Source organism: Odocoileus virginianus, chromosome 2, assembly GCF_023699985.2.
Source record: "Odocoileus virginianus isolate 20LAN1187 ecotype Illinois chromosome 2, Ovbor_1.2, whole genome shotgun sequence".
NCBI classification, from domain to species: domain Eukaryota; kingdom Metazoa; phylum Chordata; class Mammalia; order Artiodactyla; family Cervidae; genus Odocoileus; species Odocoileus virginianus.
The window spans coordinates 64190387-64209726 of record NC_069675.1 but is presented as its reverse complement, the minus strand read 5'-3'; the positions used below and the strand labels follow the sequence as shown (position 1 = coordinate 64209726).

Here is a 19340-nt window from a genome sequence, read left to right as displayed (position 1 = left end):
GAGGACTTATAAAGAAACAGATTCAGGAACTAGTAAGAAACACCATTTTACCTACAAAAAATATAAGTTGAATGTTGGACAGCTAAAGAAGACAGAGTAATCAAGATAGTAGAAGGCACAAAATAATTTGAGAAATATAATTTAATCTGCAGAATGATAGCCATTTTTATGATCACAATGTTAAGCACTTGAGCAATCTGTACTTCATTTTCATAGCAAAGAGACAACCAGTGAAAGAGTTGATTTTAGGAATTTATTACTTTTTTTTAAAAAAAGCAACTTCCAAGGTTTGTCATTGTACACATTTAGCTCAGTCTTCTATAGCAGGTACAGCAATAACTGATCCTTATAACAATGACTCAGAGGCACTGAAGATTCATAATGTCTTCTGAATTATCACAGATAGAAGAAAGAATTAGAAGAAGAGTTTAATGTTAAGTGTATTTAAAACATCATATTCTAATTCTTTTAAATTGGTTATCCAAGTACAATAATATAGTAGAGTTCGGATAACTAGAAAACGCAACTGACTAGAACATCCCATGCCCATCTGATGTGCATTAACAGACTTTTTACTGCATATATCTTTATTATAGTTTGCAAACTAATTCAACCCACTTTTACACAGCATTAATTTCTTTTTGAGTTGGTGCTGGGCTGAAAGTGTGGTACAATATGTCATCTGTTTTTTTTTTTCCTAGTTCTTGGATGAATTTCCCTCATCTGACCTGGTGTTTGAACTTTAGTGTGTATGAGACTCCCAGATAGTCTCTGCCCATTTAAGATATATTTACAGTGAAGTTACCCACAGCCAGATATCCAAGACTATTAATTAATATATCCACCAGCTCTGTTCTTGACTCTGGTAAAAGAGACATTGTGTCTCACTGGAGTGTGTGCCAAACTACAGGCCAGACACTGTGAGCTGGTCGTTAACAGAGCTAACCACTCAAGGTTCTTCTTAATGCTGTGCAAATAAGGGTCTTGTCATTTCAGTAACTATTTGTACATTTATAAAAGCAATACAGTCATGGGAAAAACCAACAAGCACAGCTTGGTAGAATAACCTGCCATGAAATTTCATTGGCCTTATAATAATTTACTACAACTGTTCCTTTTATTCACACTGGATAGGAAATGCTTCCATCTAACACATGGAATATGAATATATACAACAAAAAGTTGGTTTTTATTAAAAAAAAAAACAACTTTGGGAGGACAATAATATGAGAGTTGAAAAAAATAATTTTGTGCAGTTTCCTGATCACAATCATATGTCTGCTACCTTTTACAGGGAATGACCCAAGTACGGATAGACTTATAAACCAGTTAAAGAATTTTCCTGCCTGTAATAGCCTACTATTCAAATATTACCTTGTTCATACAGTATAGAAGTTTCTCCTTCTCCACTGTCCTTCTAAATGACTAGGGTTTACATGAAGAATCCGTTTTAAGGACAAACCCTGCTAATCCTCTTCAAAGCCATCATGTATTTGCAGTTCCCCATTTCACCAAAAAGTTTATCAAAACATCTTGGAAACTGCACAGGGGCTTCTGATTGATGTATGGTTGAGATCTTGAATGTTGCATTCTCACCTTATGCCTGCCGTCTTGGTGCACAATGTTAATTAACATCTTGGCTTTAACTTTTTGATGGCCGCAGTGAGCCAGGCGGCAGTGGTGTGGGGTGGACTGTTTTGTACCGCCAGCAGTCAAAACAGTGGCCAGGGGCTCAACGCCTCTAGGCTGTGAGCCTGGGAAACCCTTTTGCCTATGGAATGGGTCTCTGGAGTCCAGAAATGTCACTGCAGGTCGCTGCAACATTCAGACACCTGCTTCATGGAGGACTGTACTAAAGAAGAAGCCTAATGTTTTCAACATAGATAATTTGGGCCAGGATGGGGGGCAAGGGAGGGAGCCCTGGAAAACACCTCTGATTTTAGCTCTATGAGGAAGCTGTGGGCATCTCTGGAAGTGGCAGGCTGGAAGAAGGGAGGGCCCAAGGTATGCCTGGGGAAGTGTCAGTTTGGTGTTGGCAATGCGTTTAGGGCCTGTAGCCCCTCACTAAGGCAGTCTGCCTTGATCTATTTTCCCCTGACTGTAACTTTTATGTCCAAAGGTTTCCCCGTCCCCCCACACAATCCTTGTTTGCTTTCTAAAGTTGAGATAGTGATTAGGGATCATTTATCTCTCAATTTAACTGATGAGTGGTTGGCTCTTCAGACTTATGGTGTGAAGATTGTGAAGGAATCCTGGGCTCATTGGAAGATGTGCTGTGATTGATTAGCAATGTCTGCCATGGTTACAAGCGTTGGTGTGTATGCAGTGCATGCTGGGTCTTATGTCTCTGTTCTAAGTGAGGTGAAAGAATGAGACTGGCTTGGGGGGTTCTTGCAAGACCTTTGGAGACCACAGCCCAAAGCACCAAGTTTGCATTTACTTTAGATTCTGCTTTATTCTCGAAAAGATTTAAGAGTTTTAGGACTTTTAAGACCTGTGGAAAGTTGGAGGGGGAAGTAATTTTGAACAGGCTGGTGCAGCAGGCCCTGAACAATGGCTTCTGTTTTCATCCTTGGGTGATGAAGTCTAATGTTTAGTAAGTGATTATATAACTTACTGGTGACAACAGATTCAGCAAGACTTGGAGGAGTGGAGTGATTCCCAGGCATTGTGGGAATTTCAGGCAGCTGATAGTATTTGTCAGTGTGCTGAAAAGCCAAGGAGAAATACATTTGCACCAGCTTTTTTGGGTGGATATATTCCTTAGTATGTCGGGACTATTGTCTCTCAGCTCTACCTAGAAGTCTCTGGTGCACAACTTCATGAAGAAAGAAAAACAAAATCAGTGAAATTGTGTGGTAGGTGCTAGTGATGCCATTTTGGGAAGATCAACTCATATCTGTCTCTGGAAAATAGTATCAATCACTTCTTCATATCTCAAGTGATCTACATTGAAGCCAAATCTTGATTTTTCTTTTAACATAAATCATTAGCAAGTTGCTCTTCGACAATGCTATTGTCTGTTGATTTAGGGGCCATGTTGGGCCAAAGCCAGCCACCTCTAGCTGCTGATGGCCTATGAGCTTTAGAAACTGTCCGATGCTCCCACCAGTACACGCCTGTCAGTGCACACACCTGATTTCACTTACACAGCAACATGGCAACATACCTTTTCCACCTGTGAACAACCACCCTCTTCCTCACTTGGAAACTGGGAGAATTTGGAAGGAAAATAAAGTATATCTTTTTATTCCTCTGCAAATCCCAGAACATGCTTTTGGATACCTGTCTGATGTTGAGTTTCTTGTCACAATGGGGACCCTAATCTTTCCCCAAAGTTGTAGGTGAAGGGTTTTGACCTTCCTGGCTGGCATGGAGGATTCCTTGGTTTGTAGGTCTAGGGTCAAGAGATGGAGGTGGAGTGGAAGAGGGAAGGCAGCACTGAGCAACCCAGCAATATGACTTCTTATCTGACGCTGCATTTCACCCTCAGAGAAATGATTTTCATATTGGTCTCCAGGAGACCCAATCCCACTTAGAGCATCTCAGCAGTTTCACTGTCTCTGGAACCTTCTAGAGATGATGGCTGGCTGATGGCTATAATTGTGACTGTAGTTGCCTCATCACTGGTTTTCAGGCAATTCAAAATTTCAATTTCTTTCCGCTGATCACAATTGTTGGTGTATTGGTGTTACAAATTTTTAGTGTGTGAATGTCAGTGGGCGTTATCACCACTCTTTTCCAAAGTGGAAGCCTCCTCTAACTGAAAAGACTTGTTCTAACACCACAGAGGAGCCTCCTCCCCAAAGTTTCTGAGAGAACCCAGAGCATGAACTGTGGGTTCTAGACAGAAGGTCTAGGAGGAGGTCGGGAGGGGGGTGGCGCCCTGTTGGGAGGGGGAGCCTGTGGAGGAGGGGGGAGAATAGAAGGTGGGGATGGAATTGGAGGGGTGGGGGCACTGGGAGGTGGGGGAGGGCAATGGGGAGCAGGGGGTGGTGGGGTGTAGATGGGGGCAGGAGGCGGCGAGGTGGTGTGGTAGGCATTGTTGAGGGGGTACTTGGCAGGTGGATTGTTCTTGACTCTGGTGAAGTTGATACAGCGTCCCTGAAAGAGAATCAGAGAGAAAGAAACATTAGGACCAACCTAGACAGCATATTAAAAAGCAGAGACATTACTTGGCCAACAAAGGTCCGTCTAGTCAAGGCTATGGTAGTCATGTATGGATGTGAGAGTTGGAGTATAAAGAAAGCTGAGTGCCGAAGAATTGATGCTTTCGAACTGTGGTGTTGGAGAAGACTCTTGAGAGTCCCTGGGACTGCAAGGAAATCCAACCAGCCCATCCTAAAGGAGATCAGTCCTGGGTGTTCATTGGAAGGACTGATGTTGAAGCTGAAACTCCAATACTTTGGCCACCTGATGTGAAGAGCTGACTCATTGGAAAAGACCCTGATGCTGGGAAAGACTGAGGTCAGGAGGAGAAGGGGACGACAGAGGATGAGATGGTTGGATGGCATCACCGACTCGATGGACATGGATTTGGGTAGACTCCAGGAGTTGGTGATGGACAGGAAGGCCTGGCATGCTGCAGTTCATGGGGTTGCAGAGTCGGACATGACTGAGCGACTGAACTGAACTCAACTGAGCTGAGCTGGTGTTTGCTGGGGTCTTACAACAGGGCGGGTGGGAAGTGCTGGGGGCGGGCAGAAAGAAACCTGCGGAAAGCAGATGCTTTCTGTCAGTGCTCTTAGCAGAGCATTGAAATAGAACCTGACAACAAATAAGCTCCCCATTTCCTTCTGAGTTAACTCTTGGGTAGATTGATAAAGAGTCCAGGGCCCTCGAGGAGGAGAAAGGGGTCCGGGGCCCTCAAGGAGGTGAAAAGGACAAACTTTTTTTCTACATTGCTTTGTCTGAGTCACATAAAACGTTCTTTTCTTTAAGCCAAGAGCTAAAGATAACAGGAGAAAACTCATCTTGCTCAAGGGTATGTTTTTCCTTAAGCCCTGTACTAAGGATTATATAACAACAATGTATCTTGTTGAAAGACATGTTTCTCTTTTTAACAAGAACCTTCTGATTAATCTTGTTATCTTAAGAGGTCTGTTATGGGAGTGGGTCTGGTAAAAGTATATAATGCCTTGATAAGACCCAGCCAGTGGGGCACTCTCCACCCCCTTCTGATGTCTATGTCAGAAGCATTCTCTGTTCTTTGTCACTGTAATAAAACTTCTGCCACAGAAAAGCTCTGAGTGTTCAAGCCTGGTCCCTAGTCCTGAAGCTAAATCTTCTTTGGAGATCATGAATCTGACATTGTTCACCATAAGCTATCATCTTGGGGGCTTTTAAGGGAATTAAGTTGCCAAGGGAAAGGGGCAGCGTTCTCGTTCCATAACTTCTTCGAGCTGGTAAAGGACACAGACCCTAAATTGTTGAGGCCAATACTATGTCATAAAATTATTTGTTCAACTTCATTCCCCCCCCAGATTCTACCAAGGGTGCGGAAGAATAGGGGACTGGATGCACAGGGTCAGGGCAAGTACAGAAGTCATTGAATTTAATCTCCTCAACAGCCTTGCCAGGCAGGTATTATTATCTATTGTTCTGTTTCACAGATGAGGGAACTGAGGCTCAGGAAAGTTAAACCACAACTAGGAAGAGGTGGGTTTACTGTTACCAGTAGATGCAGCCGCCTGCTCCAGGCCCCTGCCTCCCTAGCACTCTGACATGGACAGTTTATCCTGCTTTTGCTTTGGCTGGGGAAGCCTTCTTCTTCCAGGTGCTGTGGCACCTGCTCGGGTGCCGTTAGATTCTTAAGAAAAACAACCTGGGGACCTTTTGTTGAAATGCAGGCATCTACTCTGAATTCTGCCTTTTCTCCACCCTTCCCAGGGACCCGGCTGGATAATGCAGAGCAGACACCTGGAACACCTACAACTGCCTCCTCAAAGTAGCCCCCTCCCCCTGGGGCGCTTCCCCTCTGCTCTTTGGAAGCAGACACCCACCAGCTCTATTCCTTAAAAAAATTTTTTTTTTAAATGGGAGGATAATTACAATATTGTGGTGGTTTTTGCCGTACATCAACATGAATCAGCCATGTGTACACATGTGTCCCCCCATCCTGCACCCCTCTCCCACCTCCCTCCCCACCCCATCCATCCGGGTTGTCCCAGAGCACTGACTTTCCATGCCCTGCTTCATGCATTGAACTTGCACTGGTCATCTATTTAACATATGGTAATATGCATGTTTCAAAACTATCTTTTCATATCATCCCACCCTCTCCTCACACAGAATCCTAAAGTCTGCTCTTTACATCTGTGTCTCTTTTACTGTCTTACATATAGGATCGTCATGTGCCCATCTTTCTAAATTTCATATAAATGCATTTATACAGTATTTGTATTCCTCTTTCTGGCCCACTTCACTCTGTATAATAGGCTCCAGTTTCATCCACCTCATTAGACTTGACTCAAATGTGTTCGTTTTTATAGTTGAGTAATATTTCAATGTGTATATGTACCACAACTTCCTTATCCAATGGACCAGTTAGACCTAATTGATAGCTACAGGGCATTTCACCCAAAAACAGTGGATTTCAGTTCTATTCTTAAAAGGTGTTTGACAGCCTTCCACTCAACACTGGGCTCCGCAAGGGATGGGAGCACAGGGCCTCTCCCCCTCATGAAGTTCTCCTTCTGGTATGTGGAGCACCCCCCTCCAATCACCTTTCCCATTCGACCCTCCCCCGCCTGTCTGGGCAGGGTAGTGGCCACCCCTGTGGGCCCTGGCCTTTTCCCAAACTTCCCATGCCCATGGGGGCATCTTCTTCTCCCTACTGTGTGTCCTGGATGCTGACAGAATCCTTCCCCAGGAGGCTGAGGCGGGGTACCCCCTCTGAGGCTGTCCTTTTCTCCTTGTCCTGCTCATTTTAACCTGGTTATAACCCAAGACAGGAACGACTCTGGGGCTTCCACTGAGGAGGAAGTGTGGATTTTTCCTGGCTTCCTTCTTTAGGATGGACACCATCCTGTGCTGTCCAGCCTGGATGTGATGTGTCTTGAGAGGCCAGGGTTTCCTTTTCCAGGCCTTTCGAGGAAGAGCCTGGGGGACTGGGGAATGAAGAGGGTGTGACTGTAGGCCTTAAAGACCAATTACCCAAAGGACAAGAGGGAAATACAAGTGTGTGATCGGAGACTTGGCTTAGGGAGAGTCATGGCGGGGCACGACGACGCAGGTTTGTGGGGGCCGATGGGGGCGGGGCCAGAGCACAGCCTGCCTCACACATGCGCCCCTCCCCGCATCTTTCAGTCTGGAGTTGGGTCCTTTTGTCCTCCACGCATCTTTCCCTGAAAAGTACAAGTGCTTGGGGCTAGTGCACTGGGAAGACCCAGGGGGGTCGGATGGGGAGGGAGGCGGGAGGGGGGATCGGGATGGGGAACACATGTAAATCCATGGTTGATTCATGTCAAATGTATGGCAAAAACCACTACAATATTGTAAAGTAATTAGCCTCCAACTAATAAAAATAAATTAAAAAAAAAAAAAAATCCGGCTTCTACTCATTCCTTGCTTTCCTCACTGAATTCTCTAGTTACCGTCTACACTCTGAAGTCTGCATCCTATAATTGCTTTATTTGTAAGTGCCCTGGCTTCCTGACTAGATGAGAAACTTCTGGAAGGCACTGGCCTTGTTTTGTCATCTGCTGCTCCACTGTTGGTTTAGGAATTACAAGGCCATATTTAGGTGCCAGCACCCCAATGAGCTTGCATTTATGAAATTAAACCAGGGACTGACCTCATTAGGTTCTGATTGGGGTCCACCAACTGCAGAAATCAGCTACCATCTTCTCATTGCAACTCCAAGATCATAGTCGGACTTTCATGAGTTAATTTTGTGACCCAGTACTGTGAATTCCTGTTTGCTCAAGTAGCCCTCTTTTTCAGCTTTATAAACCTAAGCCTCAGTTATATAGTTTATTTATGATCCTGGATACAGCTCTTTCTTTCAAGATGTGAAAGTCCTAATTTTATTACCATCTGTGATAAGTTCCTTGAATGGGTAACTCAGCGCTGGGATTTACTGTACTACATGTTCTGTCCTATGTTCCTAGATATGCCTGACCAGACCAAGATACTAGAGAAACCCATTTCCTTTAAAGCTGAAGGGAAGTTCCCTTCCTGGGGAAGGAGATGCTGATGCCTGTGGTCGAGGCCCCACGTACCTTCAGATCTCCTTTAGGTCTGGCTGTCCCACTATTCTCTCCCTCCCTCCAGGGATCAGTTGATGGTCAGGGTGGGCAAGAGACGAGGTGAATGAACCCAGAGTCTGTTTAATTATTTCATGCAATTGTAACTAGTACTTTTACCAGAGACAAAATTAGGAGCTCCCAGGCTTCTTCTATCAATACTTCCATTCATAACCCAGATTTGGATTCCTCAATGTCTTCAGAAGGGTTTGAAAGGATCCACTGAACAAAACTCTCTCACGGCTGTCAGCTAAAGATGGAGTAAAAGCAGGCAGGGTTTGGAGCGTGGGAGGGGAGATGAGAGTGAGGAGAGGAGAGATCTTCCTTGTTCAGCCCCTCTCCAGTCACCCTCACAGCCTTTGGCCATAGCAGCTGAGGGCAAGGGTGGGGTGGGGTGGGGGAGAGGCAGAGAGCACCCCTTCCTATAGTCAGTAACACCCCAAGCGTGCCGTGGGGTCCCCTGCTGCAGGGCACAGGTACAGAGCTGGCGCACTGGAGCCGAGAGCGGCAGCTCGGAGCCCGAGGGGAGGGGGCAAGCTCCCGGCCTCCGTCTGCTGTGAGTGACACGCCCCTGCAAGACGTGAGGTGGGGATAATACGCCAGCTGCCACTCCTGTCAAGATGAGGATTAACCTAACCAGCACTGGTCATGGGCTTGGAACAGTGCCTGGCACTTGTGTTTGGTAAGTGAAGTTGAGTCTAGGTGGGGAAACAGACACAGTAATGTCTATTGTGCTCAGACATAATGACCTTGTCTAGGGTAGAAGGGCCACTTGGAGGTAGTAGCAGGTTTTCTGACTCCTAGTTTAGTGCCTTCTAGGAGAACTGTGGGGTAGAACCTCTACATTCCTCACCTGGCTTCTAGAATAAAACTGATACACAGGGGTGAAAAAAAATGTAGCAATGGACACGTGACCAGAGCAGCTCCCAGAGCTCGCTCATTTCCCCACCCTCTTCTATCCCCCATTGCTGCGCCACTCCTATAACCTATTCTTACAGGACACAGTTGACTGGCAATGCTGTCACACATACTTATCCTCCCCAAAAGAAGATGCAGACACCGCATAAACAGATCCCTGGAGTCAGTTACAGTTAAGATGCAGTTAGGACTTCAGGCAGGGGTGTGGCTACAAATTAAATTCTTAAAACCTGAGCCAGAGGAGCCAACACAAACACTGTAACTCTTAGACCATATAATTGGCCTAAAGATCAGTTTACACGACATCAGTTTTTGCTTGTGAGAGGGTAATAGAAAGGCCAGATGTTTTCAGTGTCACATATGCCAGCAAATCTGCACCACTGTTTGGTTAAAAGGCTGCTAGGAAGTAGAAGCACTTAGTTCCTGCACTGGTCTCTGTAACCAGTTTAATTCTTTGCACTATTGCTTTTGGGTGGTTTGATTCAGAGCCAATATTTGGTTTTGACCTCAGTTTACCTCATTGCTCATTTACAAAGTAAAAATGCCAATTATTTTTACACGTTAGCAATAAAATGTCCTGATTAAATTTTAAGAAGAAAATGCAACAGTATTTCCTGCTAAGTGGAGGCACAGCAGGATGCTAGGTGGTGTTCCCTCTGAACTGAAAAATTCTACTTTGATTTGGTTGCATTTAATGGTGTTGGGAGGATTCTTAGAAATGTCCAGGCACGTCATCCACTTTTTTATTATCAAACCCCATCAGCTAAGTATTATCATCAGTGTACAGAAAGGAAGTCGACTGAGGAGGTAGAACTATTTAGAGAACGTGGTCAAGACCATAGCTGGTAAATTGTAGGAATGGGATAAAACCTAGCTCTGCTTGCCCTAGGCTCTCATTCACCAGCCCCCCCCCCCTTTTATTGTATTATCCTGAATATAGACTAAAAGTGCTAATAATGCTGTTGAAGCACTTGTAGATAGTATCATATAATGTAGTACTTGGCCACAGTCCATCAGCTGTCAAGGGATCTTTCCAGAACCTATGTCTGGTCAATTCACTTCTCAGGTCACCATCATTCAATGGCTCCCACTAATGCTGAAGCTGAAACTCCAATACTTTGGCCACGCAATGGGAAGAACTGACTCCTCTGAAAAGACCCTGATGCTGGGAAAGATTGAAGGTGGGAGAAGAAGGGGAGGACAGAGGATGAGATGGTTGGATGGCATCACCGACTCAATGGACATGCGTTTGAGTAAGCTCCAGGAGATGGTGATGGACAGGGAGGCCTGGCATGCTGTAGTCCATGGGGTTGCAAAGATTGGACACGACTGAGTGACTGAACTGAACTGAACTGAGTGATCTTTAAAGTAAATTCCAAACACCTCCCTCCAATAGCATACGCAGCCTTCTGTGATCTGGTCTTTGCTTACACCTTTCAATTAAATTCTTGCTCTTTTGTTGCAGGATGTTTAGCTGAGCACATCCTAAGCTCTCCACAAATATTTATTTAATGTAGTCTGTACTCTGCCACTTGGTTTTCTTCTCAATATAAACTTTGTTCCCCAATGTGCGGGTGAATATTTTTGAGGCTCCATCTGCTTCCTCTCCTTTTGAGATCTTCATAGCAGCATGAGGTTCCAGTTTAGGCTGGCACTCAGCGAATACTGCTCACATCTCCAAGTGTCTCTGAGGTGTAGCAAGCCTTCCTAGGAAGCTCGGATTTTTCCTGCAAGTCCAGGTTCTCAGAGGACCAAAGGTCCATCATCTCACAGCTCTGTTTACATCTCCTCAGTCATCCTGCGATGGTTTCCTTTGACCATAGGAGTGGCAAGAATTCTATGTATTCCCTTTGATTTCCACACTTGAAATGTTCACATGTTACTTTTAAACATACCTTTTTAGGTTACTTTTTATTGATTTATCAAGGGAAGTTGGTCTTCAATAAAACTTTCTATCTAAAGTGGAGGGGACACACTCTGAAATGATCACGGCATAGGCAGGATGAAAGATCTTATTGACCAGGTTCTGGATTCTTCCCAGCTTTGAACTGCAGACAGATGGTCCAGGAAGAACAGGCAGGAAGCTGGGGGTGTGGGACTGTGGTCTGTCTGTCCTGCGGGTCTGGCCTGGCAGGCAGAGCTCTACCCCCAGTTCTGCCTCTAGCATGTGAAACCCTGAGGCCCTTTCTCTCTTGGGTCTCAGCCTCATCATCTCTGGAACAAAACTGTTGTGCTTGCTAGATGATGTCCAAAGACCCTTCAGCTCTAATGTTTTAAAATTCTATCGAAATTCAAACTGCCTTGGAACTCTTTAACTTGGATATTTTAATCCGAAGTCTTCAGGAGCACCCAGTTTGCACATCTTTTTATAGACTATTTAGTTTGGCTAACTCTTTGTATTGCATATTTTCCATTTGGTCATCAGATTTATAGAACATTAATAGGCTGAAAATTCAGAATTGGATTCTCTATGCTCTGCTCTTTTTTGTTACCATGGTAAGGATTCAAGCTTGCCTGTGGGTTCTGAATTTGGGTTTGCGGGAGATGTGTGAGAAGAGCTGAGGTCTGATTGTGTGCAGAAGACTTGCCAGTGGTGAGCTCATGGGTTCTGAGTGCTGCGAAACATTTGTTTGGGTATCAGGCACCCTCAGTGGAGAGGGAGCTGGCCTTCAGAGATGGTTAAAAATACGCCATGGCTTCCACTGATTAAACCAAATAGTTTCCTACGAACAGAGGTCACTTAAGGAAATTGGATTTCACAGGAAGAATATGAAAATAATCAGACGGAAAATGGAGAACACGTCTGCCAAGTTTCATCTGACAAATACCTTTACTCTCTGGTTTAGTTCCTCCATTGATTGTCCTGTTTGGGGGTATTTCTCAAGTTACAAATGGATCAGGTTTCCAAAGTTTGTTTTATGTCAGTTGTTTAGAATTAGGAGCATAGTTCCTAACTTACATCATTCTTGTAAATGGGGGTTGGTTCTCAGGCTAGACCACAAAAAGCTCACTGGCGTGTTGAAGCAACTGATGTAATTCTGCTGAAGTAGATGCTCTGGTGATAAATGAGACACATGAACAATGAACGCATGGAGGACTGGATTTGAAAACTGCATCATGCCTTTTCTTCTGCTTGAATCTCTTCATTTGTTAAGTCATTTGTGCATTTCTTTCCCACAAATGGTTTTTGAGTGCTAACCATGTCCTGAATACCTTATAAGGTGCTACAGACAGTTCTGAGCAACCAAACACAGACCTGGCCCTCAAGAAGAATATAGCCTAGAAGTGGAGGTGGGCAGCAATCAAACAATCCCACAGATAAATGGATCTCAGCACCCATGGGCTTCCCTGTGGCTTAGATGATAAAGAATCTGCCTGCAATGTGGGAGACCCAAGTTTGATCCCTGGGTTGGGAATATCCCCAGGAGGAGGGCATGGCAAGCCACTCCAGTATTCTTGCCTGGAGAATCCCCATGGGCAGAGGAGCCTGGCGGGCTACAGTCCAACTATAGCTGGACATGACTGAGTGATTAAGCACACACACAGAACACAACATTTGTGTTCTGTGGCCCTGTCCTTGGTCACAGTTGACTGGACAAGGGAGTGGACACCTAATTTGAGGTAGACAGATCAGATTCTCTCTTCTGGGAGTTTGGAACTGACTAAATTTGCAGGCAGTCATTCAGTTAGGGTTGATCTCCGTTAGGAAATATAAGTGGAAACTGGGGGATGGCCATCTATTGCCACAGTCAGGGAGAAGCAGAGTTCTGATTCTCTTACAAATGATGAATACTTTATTTATTTTATTTTTGGCTGCATTAGGTCTTAGCTGCAGTACACGGGATCTTCATTACAGCAGGCAGGATCTTCTGTTGTGATGTGTGGATTCTCCAGTTGAGGCACGTGGGCTCAGTAGCCCTGTGGCACATGGGATCTTAGTTTCTCAGTCAGAGATTAAACCCACCTCCCCTGCGTTGCAAGGCAGATTCTTAACCACTGGACCACTAAAGAAGTCCCTGATTCTCTCTCTTAAAGATGTCTCCTATCCTTCCATTCATTCCTCCATGCTCTCGCTGTTGGCTTCTCTTCTATAAATTGAGCCACTCAGTGAACCTGTCTTCCTGCTTTCTGCCTTTCTCTTTTCCAGTGACATTTTGGTTTCCATGTAAAATTTATATGTAGTGGGCAGGAAGAGAAGAGGGCAACAGAGGATGAGATAGTTGGATGGCATCACTGACTCAATGGACATGAGCTTGAGCAGGCTCTGGGCATGGTGAAGGACAGGGATGCCGGGTGGGCTGCAGTCCACTGGGTCACAAAGATTCAGACATGACTTAGTGACTGAACAACAAATGCACATAGACATACACATGTATGCACAAACATGAATGAATAGAACTATATATAACATGTATGTGGACTTGCCTAAAGAATTCACCTGCAATGCAGGAGATACAGGAGATACAGGTTCAATCCCTGGGTTGGGGAAGATTCCTTGGAGGAGGAAATGGCAACCCACTTCAGTATTCTTGCATGGAAAATCCTGTGGACAGAGGAGCCTGACAGGCTACAGTCCATGGGATCACAAAGAGTTGGATACAACTGAGTGACTGAGCATGCATGCAATAAGATATATGTATGCCTGTATATAGGCTTCCCTGGTGGTTCAGATGGTAAAGAATCTGCCTGCATGTGGGAGACCTGGGTTCAATCCCTGGGTTGGGAAGATCCCCTGGAGAAAGGCATGGCAACCCACTCCAGTATTCTTGCCTGGAGAATCCCCATGGACAGAGAAGCCTGTCGGGCTACAGTCCATGGGGTTTCAAAGGTCGGACACAACTGAGTGACTCAGCACAGAACATGCCTGTATATATAAACATTCATATATTTCTATATGTAAATATAAATATATATAATCATATACACATTACATAGACACACAGTCAAGGTTGTCTTCCTGCTTAAATTCTTCAGTGTCTCCCCACCTTCTACAGGAAAATATCCAAGTTCCTCAGCACGAATTGGTCCTGCTCCCTTGGTATTTCTTTCTGCCAATTTCATGTGCTTTTCTTTTTTTGAGCTTTGGTCCATCACTGGAAATGAAGATACCACACTCTGGCTTTTCATTTAACAGCATCCATTCATAGGCACAAGTCAAGGACAGGGACAAAGTTGCAGAGACACCTGTCTTGCCTTCTGCCTCTTCCCTAAAGTCAGAGCCGAGGGCGAAGAGAAGGGTGTGTTGTGAGTGGTGATGCCAGAATTCTTTTCTGCTCCCTTTTCTCCACTGCACCCTTACCCTGTCTATAAATCTCATATAATAGCCTGCCTTTTATGTGCTGTTCGTGGAAAAGCATCCAAGGTCAATTCCTTTAGTTATTTGATGCATTTTGCTGACACACATACTGGCCTGCTCTCCATAATAACTTCTTTGGATGCCAAAACTGAGGGTAAGATGAAAGCACGAAGGAAATATTTGGTAACAAGAGCAAACTAGAAAAATGAAAGGGTAGAAATATATAAAAATGGCACATCTTGAGTGGGACACGTGTAAACACGGGGTTTGTTAAGAACGACTGAGATAAGACATTTAAGGGCAAAATTCCCCCTTTTTTTCTGATTACCAAGTTCTACAATTTATTTGTGGAAAGTTTGGAAAATGTACAAAGGAAGGAGGGAAAAGAGGAGGGAAGAATTTCAATGATCACACTCAGAGTTGTACTCATTCTTTCAGATCACACACATACATACACACACAGAGAGTGGGCACATGTTTACAAAAATGGTATCATCATGTATCAAAGTTTTTTAAATAAAATGCTATGGTCATTTCTCCCCTTCCATTTTCAATGGTTGCATAATCTGTCACGTGAAAATACCAAATGCAATTATTAAATTCTTTATTGGGCATTATGAGTCTATTTAATTTCTAACTATCCTTATATTTCTAAAAAAAACTTCTGAAAATTGTTAATTTTTGATTTGGGATTTTTGCACCAATTTTCACATGTGAGATTGGCCACTTTTGTTCTTTTTATCATCAAGGTAATAATTTTCATTAAAGGAATTGGGAAGATTTTCATCTTTTTTGTATATTCTATATTTGTGAAATAGCCTAAGAATTATTAGTTCACTAAAGAATGAGAAAATTCTCTCAGAATCTTTATGGACATGTTATTTTTCTTAAGTGCAGCTTTTTGATGGTTTTAAAAGTTTTTGCCACAGATACTGACCTATTCAGGTTTTATAGTTTTTCTTGAGTCTATTTCTATAATTTATCCTTTCTTAGAAAATCATTCATTTTATCAAGATTTTTTTAATCCATTGCATAGATCTATGCTTTGTACATGGGAAATTCTTACAATTAATGCAAATCTCTTTCTTTGTGATAATACCCCTTTTCTCATTATCCATATTATACGTATTTATATATCCTGACTTTTCTGAATTTCAAAGATTTGTCAACGATACTAGTATTTGCAAAGAAAAAATTTTAAGACTTATTTCTCAGTTCTACTCATTTTGCTTGGTTTTCATTAATTTGTTCTTAGACTCACAGATTCCTTGTTTTTTGTAGATTTGTTTCATATTCTTTTCTAATTTTTAACTGAATGCTTAGCTCATTGTTTTCATTTTTTTCTAACAATGAAAAGAATTAAGGCTATGATTTTTTCCAATTCCCATTTAGGTTTTAATTGTGGTGTTCTAATTGTCATTATTTTCTAGAATCCCAGTAATTGTCATTTTCATTTCCCCTTAGACTCAACAGTAATTTATGAGAGTGTTTTAAAACTTCTAAGGACTTTAAAAAAGAGTTAAATTCTTATTCCTAACTTCCAGGCATGGTTTGTTTATTTGTATTTTTGGTGGTGATATGGTGGGAAAAACGTGGCCTGTAAAATTATATTTTTTCTCCTCTTCCTAGTTTTCTTTGTTGCCTAAGTTATAGTAATTTTTCACAAATTGAAAAAATACTGTGAATTTTCTAGTTGATGGGTACACTGTTAAAGAAATATCCGAAAATCTACTTTTATTAGATTAAAGCCTCTCTATCTGTTGTTTATTTATTTTTTCATCAGCTTGATCTGTTGAAGTCTAAAAGTGGTATGGGTTTATTAATTCCTCTATACTTCAGTTTTAAACAATTGTATTTGCTCAAAGTTTGCTTTGCTGCTTTAGTCATTGGGCCACCCAAGAGCAGCAGGGGAGGGGCCTCTCTCAGAGCAGTCTAGGCAGAGAGTTCTGTTCCAAAGAATTCTCTCTTCCCGTTTGGGTAGCTTGTCTGCAGGAATGGCTGCCATCAACTCCTTCCTTCCTCTGGGTACAGGCTTCTCCCCCTGGTGAGGAAGAGTCCATTTTTCCACTCCCTTGAATCTGGTTTGTGATAGTTTATTCATTTAGAGTTATTTGTTTATTTTTGGTTGCGCTGGGTCTTTGTTGCTGCTCACGGGCTTTCTCTAGTTGCAGTGAGCGGAGGCTACTCTTCGTTGCCGTGTATAGTCTTCTCATTGCAGCAGGTTCTCTTGTTGAGAAGCACAGGCTCTAGACGCAAGGGCTTCAGTAGTTGCTCAGTAATTGTGGTGCATGGGCTTAGATGCTCCTTGCGGCATGTGGAATCTTCCCGGACCAGGGATCATACCTGTGTCCCCTGCATTGGCAGGCAGGCTCCTATCCACTGTATCACCAGGGAAGTCCTGTGATAGTTTTGAATAATGAAGCATAATGGAGATGATGTACTGCTTTGAGACTGATATCAAGTGGCCTGGGAGTTTCTGCTTCCTGTTTTTGGTGCCCTGAGACTCGGTGTAAGAGGTCCAGACTACTGTAGTGAAAGGCCACGTGGAGATCACTGGGCACAGAGAGGTGAGTGAAGAAGCCTTCCTGGACATTTAGCCCAGTCCATCCTGATGATGAGCTCTAGCCACCATCTGACTGCAACTTTATGAGAGACCAGACCCCAGGTGAGAATTATACAGGTGAGTCAGGTCAGCCCACAGAACTGTGAGAGAAATAGCAAGTTATTGTTTTAAACCACTATATTTTATTTACTTATTTTATTATACAAGCTTGAGGAGGATAGCATTATAGTTCAATATCTGTGTACACTACAGAGGAATCACCACCACAGGTCTAGTTACCATCCATCACTATACAATTGACCCCCTTCGTCCTCCCCCACCTCTTTCCCCTTTGATAACAACTAATGTGTCCTCTGTATCTATGAGTTTGTTTTTTTTGTTGTTGTAGGTTGTTTTTTAGATTCCACATATGAGTGATAGGCTATGGTAGCTGTCTTTGAGTTATTAGCTAAGCATAACATCCTCAAAGTCCATCCATATTGTTGCAAATAACAGGATTTCATTCTTTTTTACGGCTGAGTAGTACTCCACTGTGTTTATGTGTATGAAAAGTAAAAATGAAAGTGTTAGCCTCTCAGCTGTGTCCTACTCTTTGCAACCCCATGGACTGTAGCCTGCCACGCTCATCTGTCCATGAAATTCTCCAGGCAGGAATACTGGAGTGGGTTGCATTCTCTTCTCTAGGGGAACTTCCCAACCCAGGAATCGAACCTGGGTCTCCTGCATTGCAGGCGGATTCTTTATCATCTGAGTGCATCTGGGAAGCCCGTTTATATATGTGTGTGCATATATATATATATATATATATATATATACATATAATATGTATACATACACACATATGTATACACATATGCACATATACATACATACATAGCAGATCTTCTTTATCCACTCATCCACTGACAGACACTTAGGCTTTTCCCATATCTTGGCTATTGGAAAAAAATGCTTCAGTGAACACACAAGAGTCTATGTCTTTCCAAGTTAGTGTCCAGAAGTGGAATAGCTGGGTCATATGGTAATTCTGGGCTTCTCAAGTAGCACTAGTGGTAAAGAACACACCTGCCAATGTAGGAGACATAGAGATGTGGGTTTGATCCCTGGGTTGGGAAGTTCCCCTGGAAGAGGGCATGGCAACTCACTCCAGTGTTCTTCCCTGGAGAATCCCATGGACAGAGAAATCTGGCAGGCTACAGTCCCTAGGGTCACACAGGGTCGGACGCAACTGAAGTGACTTAGCACATGCACAGAGAGACACACACACTATTTATTCTTACTTTTTTTTGGAATCTTACTACTGTTTTCCATAGTGACTCCACCAATTTACATTCCCACCAGCAGTGCACAGGGTTCCCTTTTCTCTACATCCTCTCCAACATTTTTATTCCTTGTCTTTTCCATAATAACCATTCTAACAGGTGTGAGGCAGTATCTCATTGTGGTTTTGATTTGCATGTCCCTGATAACTAGTGGCATGCCTGTTGGCCATATGTGTGTCTTTTTTTTTTTTTTTGTACTTAAAAAGAAACTTTTTTTAATTGGAGGATAATTGCTTTACAATGTTGTGTTGGTTTCTGCCATACAACAACGCAAATCAGTCAAAAGTATACAAATGTCTCCTCCCTCTTGCCGCTCCCTTCCACCCCCTACGTCATCCCACCCCTCTATGTTGTCACAGAGCACTGGGTTGAGCTCCCTTTGTTACACAGCAACTTCCCACTAGCTAGCTATTTTACATATGGTAAATTCTAGTATAGTCAATGCTACTCTCTCAATGCATCCCCCTCTCTCCTTCCCCTGCAGTGTCCAGTCTATTCTCTATGTCTGTGTCTCTATTCTCCCCCTGCAAATAGGTTCATCAGTACCGTTTTTCTAGATTCCATAGGTTCATCAGTACCATTTTTCTAGATTCCATGTGTGCTAAGTTGCTTCAGTCATGTTCCGACTCATGTCTGACCGATGTGATCCTGTGGACTGTAGCCTGCCAGGCCCCTCTGTCCATGGAATTCTCCAGGCAAGATGGGGAGGGAGATGGGAGAGAGGTTCAAAAGGGAGGGGGATATATGTATATGTATGGCTGATTCATGTTGAGGTTTGACAGAAAACAACAAAATGCTATAAAGCAATTATCCTTCAATTAAAAAATAAACTAAAAAAAAAAAAGAATGCTGGAATGGGTTGCCATGCCCTCGTCCAGGGGATCTTCCTGACTCAGGGATCAAACCCATGTCTCAATACATCCTGCATTGGCAGGAGGGTTCTTTACCATCAGTGCCAATTACATGGTATTTATTTTTCTGTTTCTGACTTATTT

General features: G+C 43.3%; 1 protein-coding gene and 1 long non-coding RNA gene across 2 annotated transcripts in view; one reads left to right on the top strand and one right to left on the bottom strand.

Moving 5' to 3' along the window:
- Positions 1 to 239: 239 nt before the first annotated feature.
- The window catches only part of ANTXR1 (ANTXR cell adhesion molecule 1), a 256016-nt gene continuing 236915 nt past the window's right edge, over positions 240 to 19340 (bottom strand). Inside the window, exon 18 of the mRNA XM_020878572.2 lies at positions 240 to 4104. Within this exon, the coding sequence (XP_020734231.1) occupies positions 3844 to 4104 (261 nt within the window). The 3' untranslated portion in view covers positions 240 to 3843. The remainder of the gene's footprint in view (positions 4105 to 19340) is intronic.
- LOC110128042 (uncharacterized) overlaps positions 16881 to 19340 on the top strand; it is a 47582-nt gene continuing 45122 nt past the window's right edge. Inside the window, exon 1 of the long non-coding RNA XR_002311030.2 lies at positions 16881 to 17125. This is a non-coding gene — a long non-coding RNA (uncharacterized lncRNA). The remainder of the gene's footprint in view (positions 17126 to 19340) is intronic.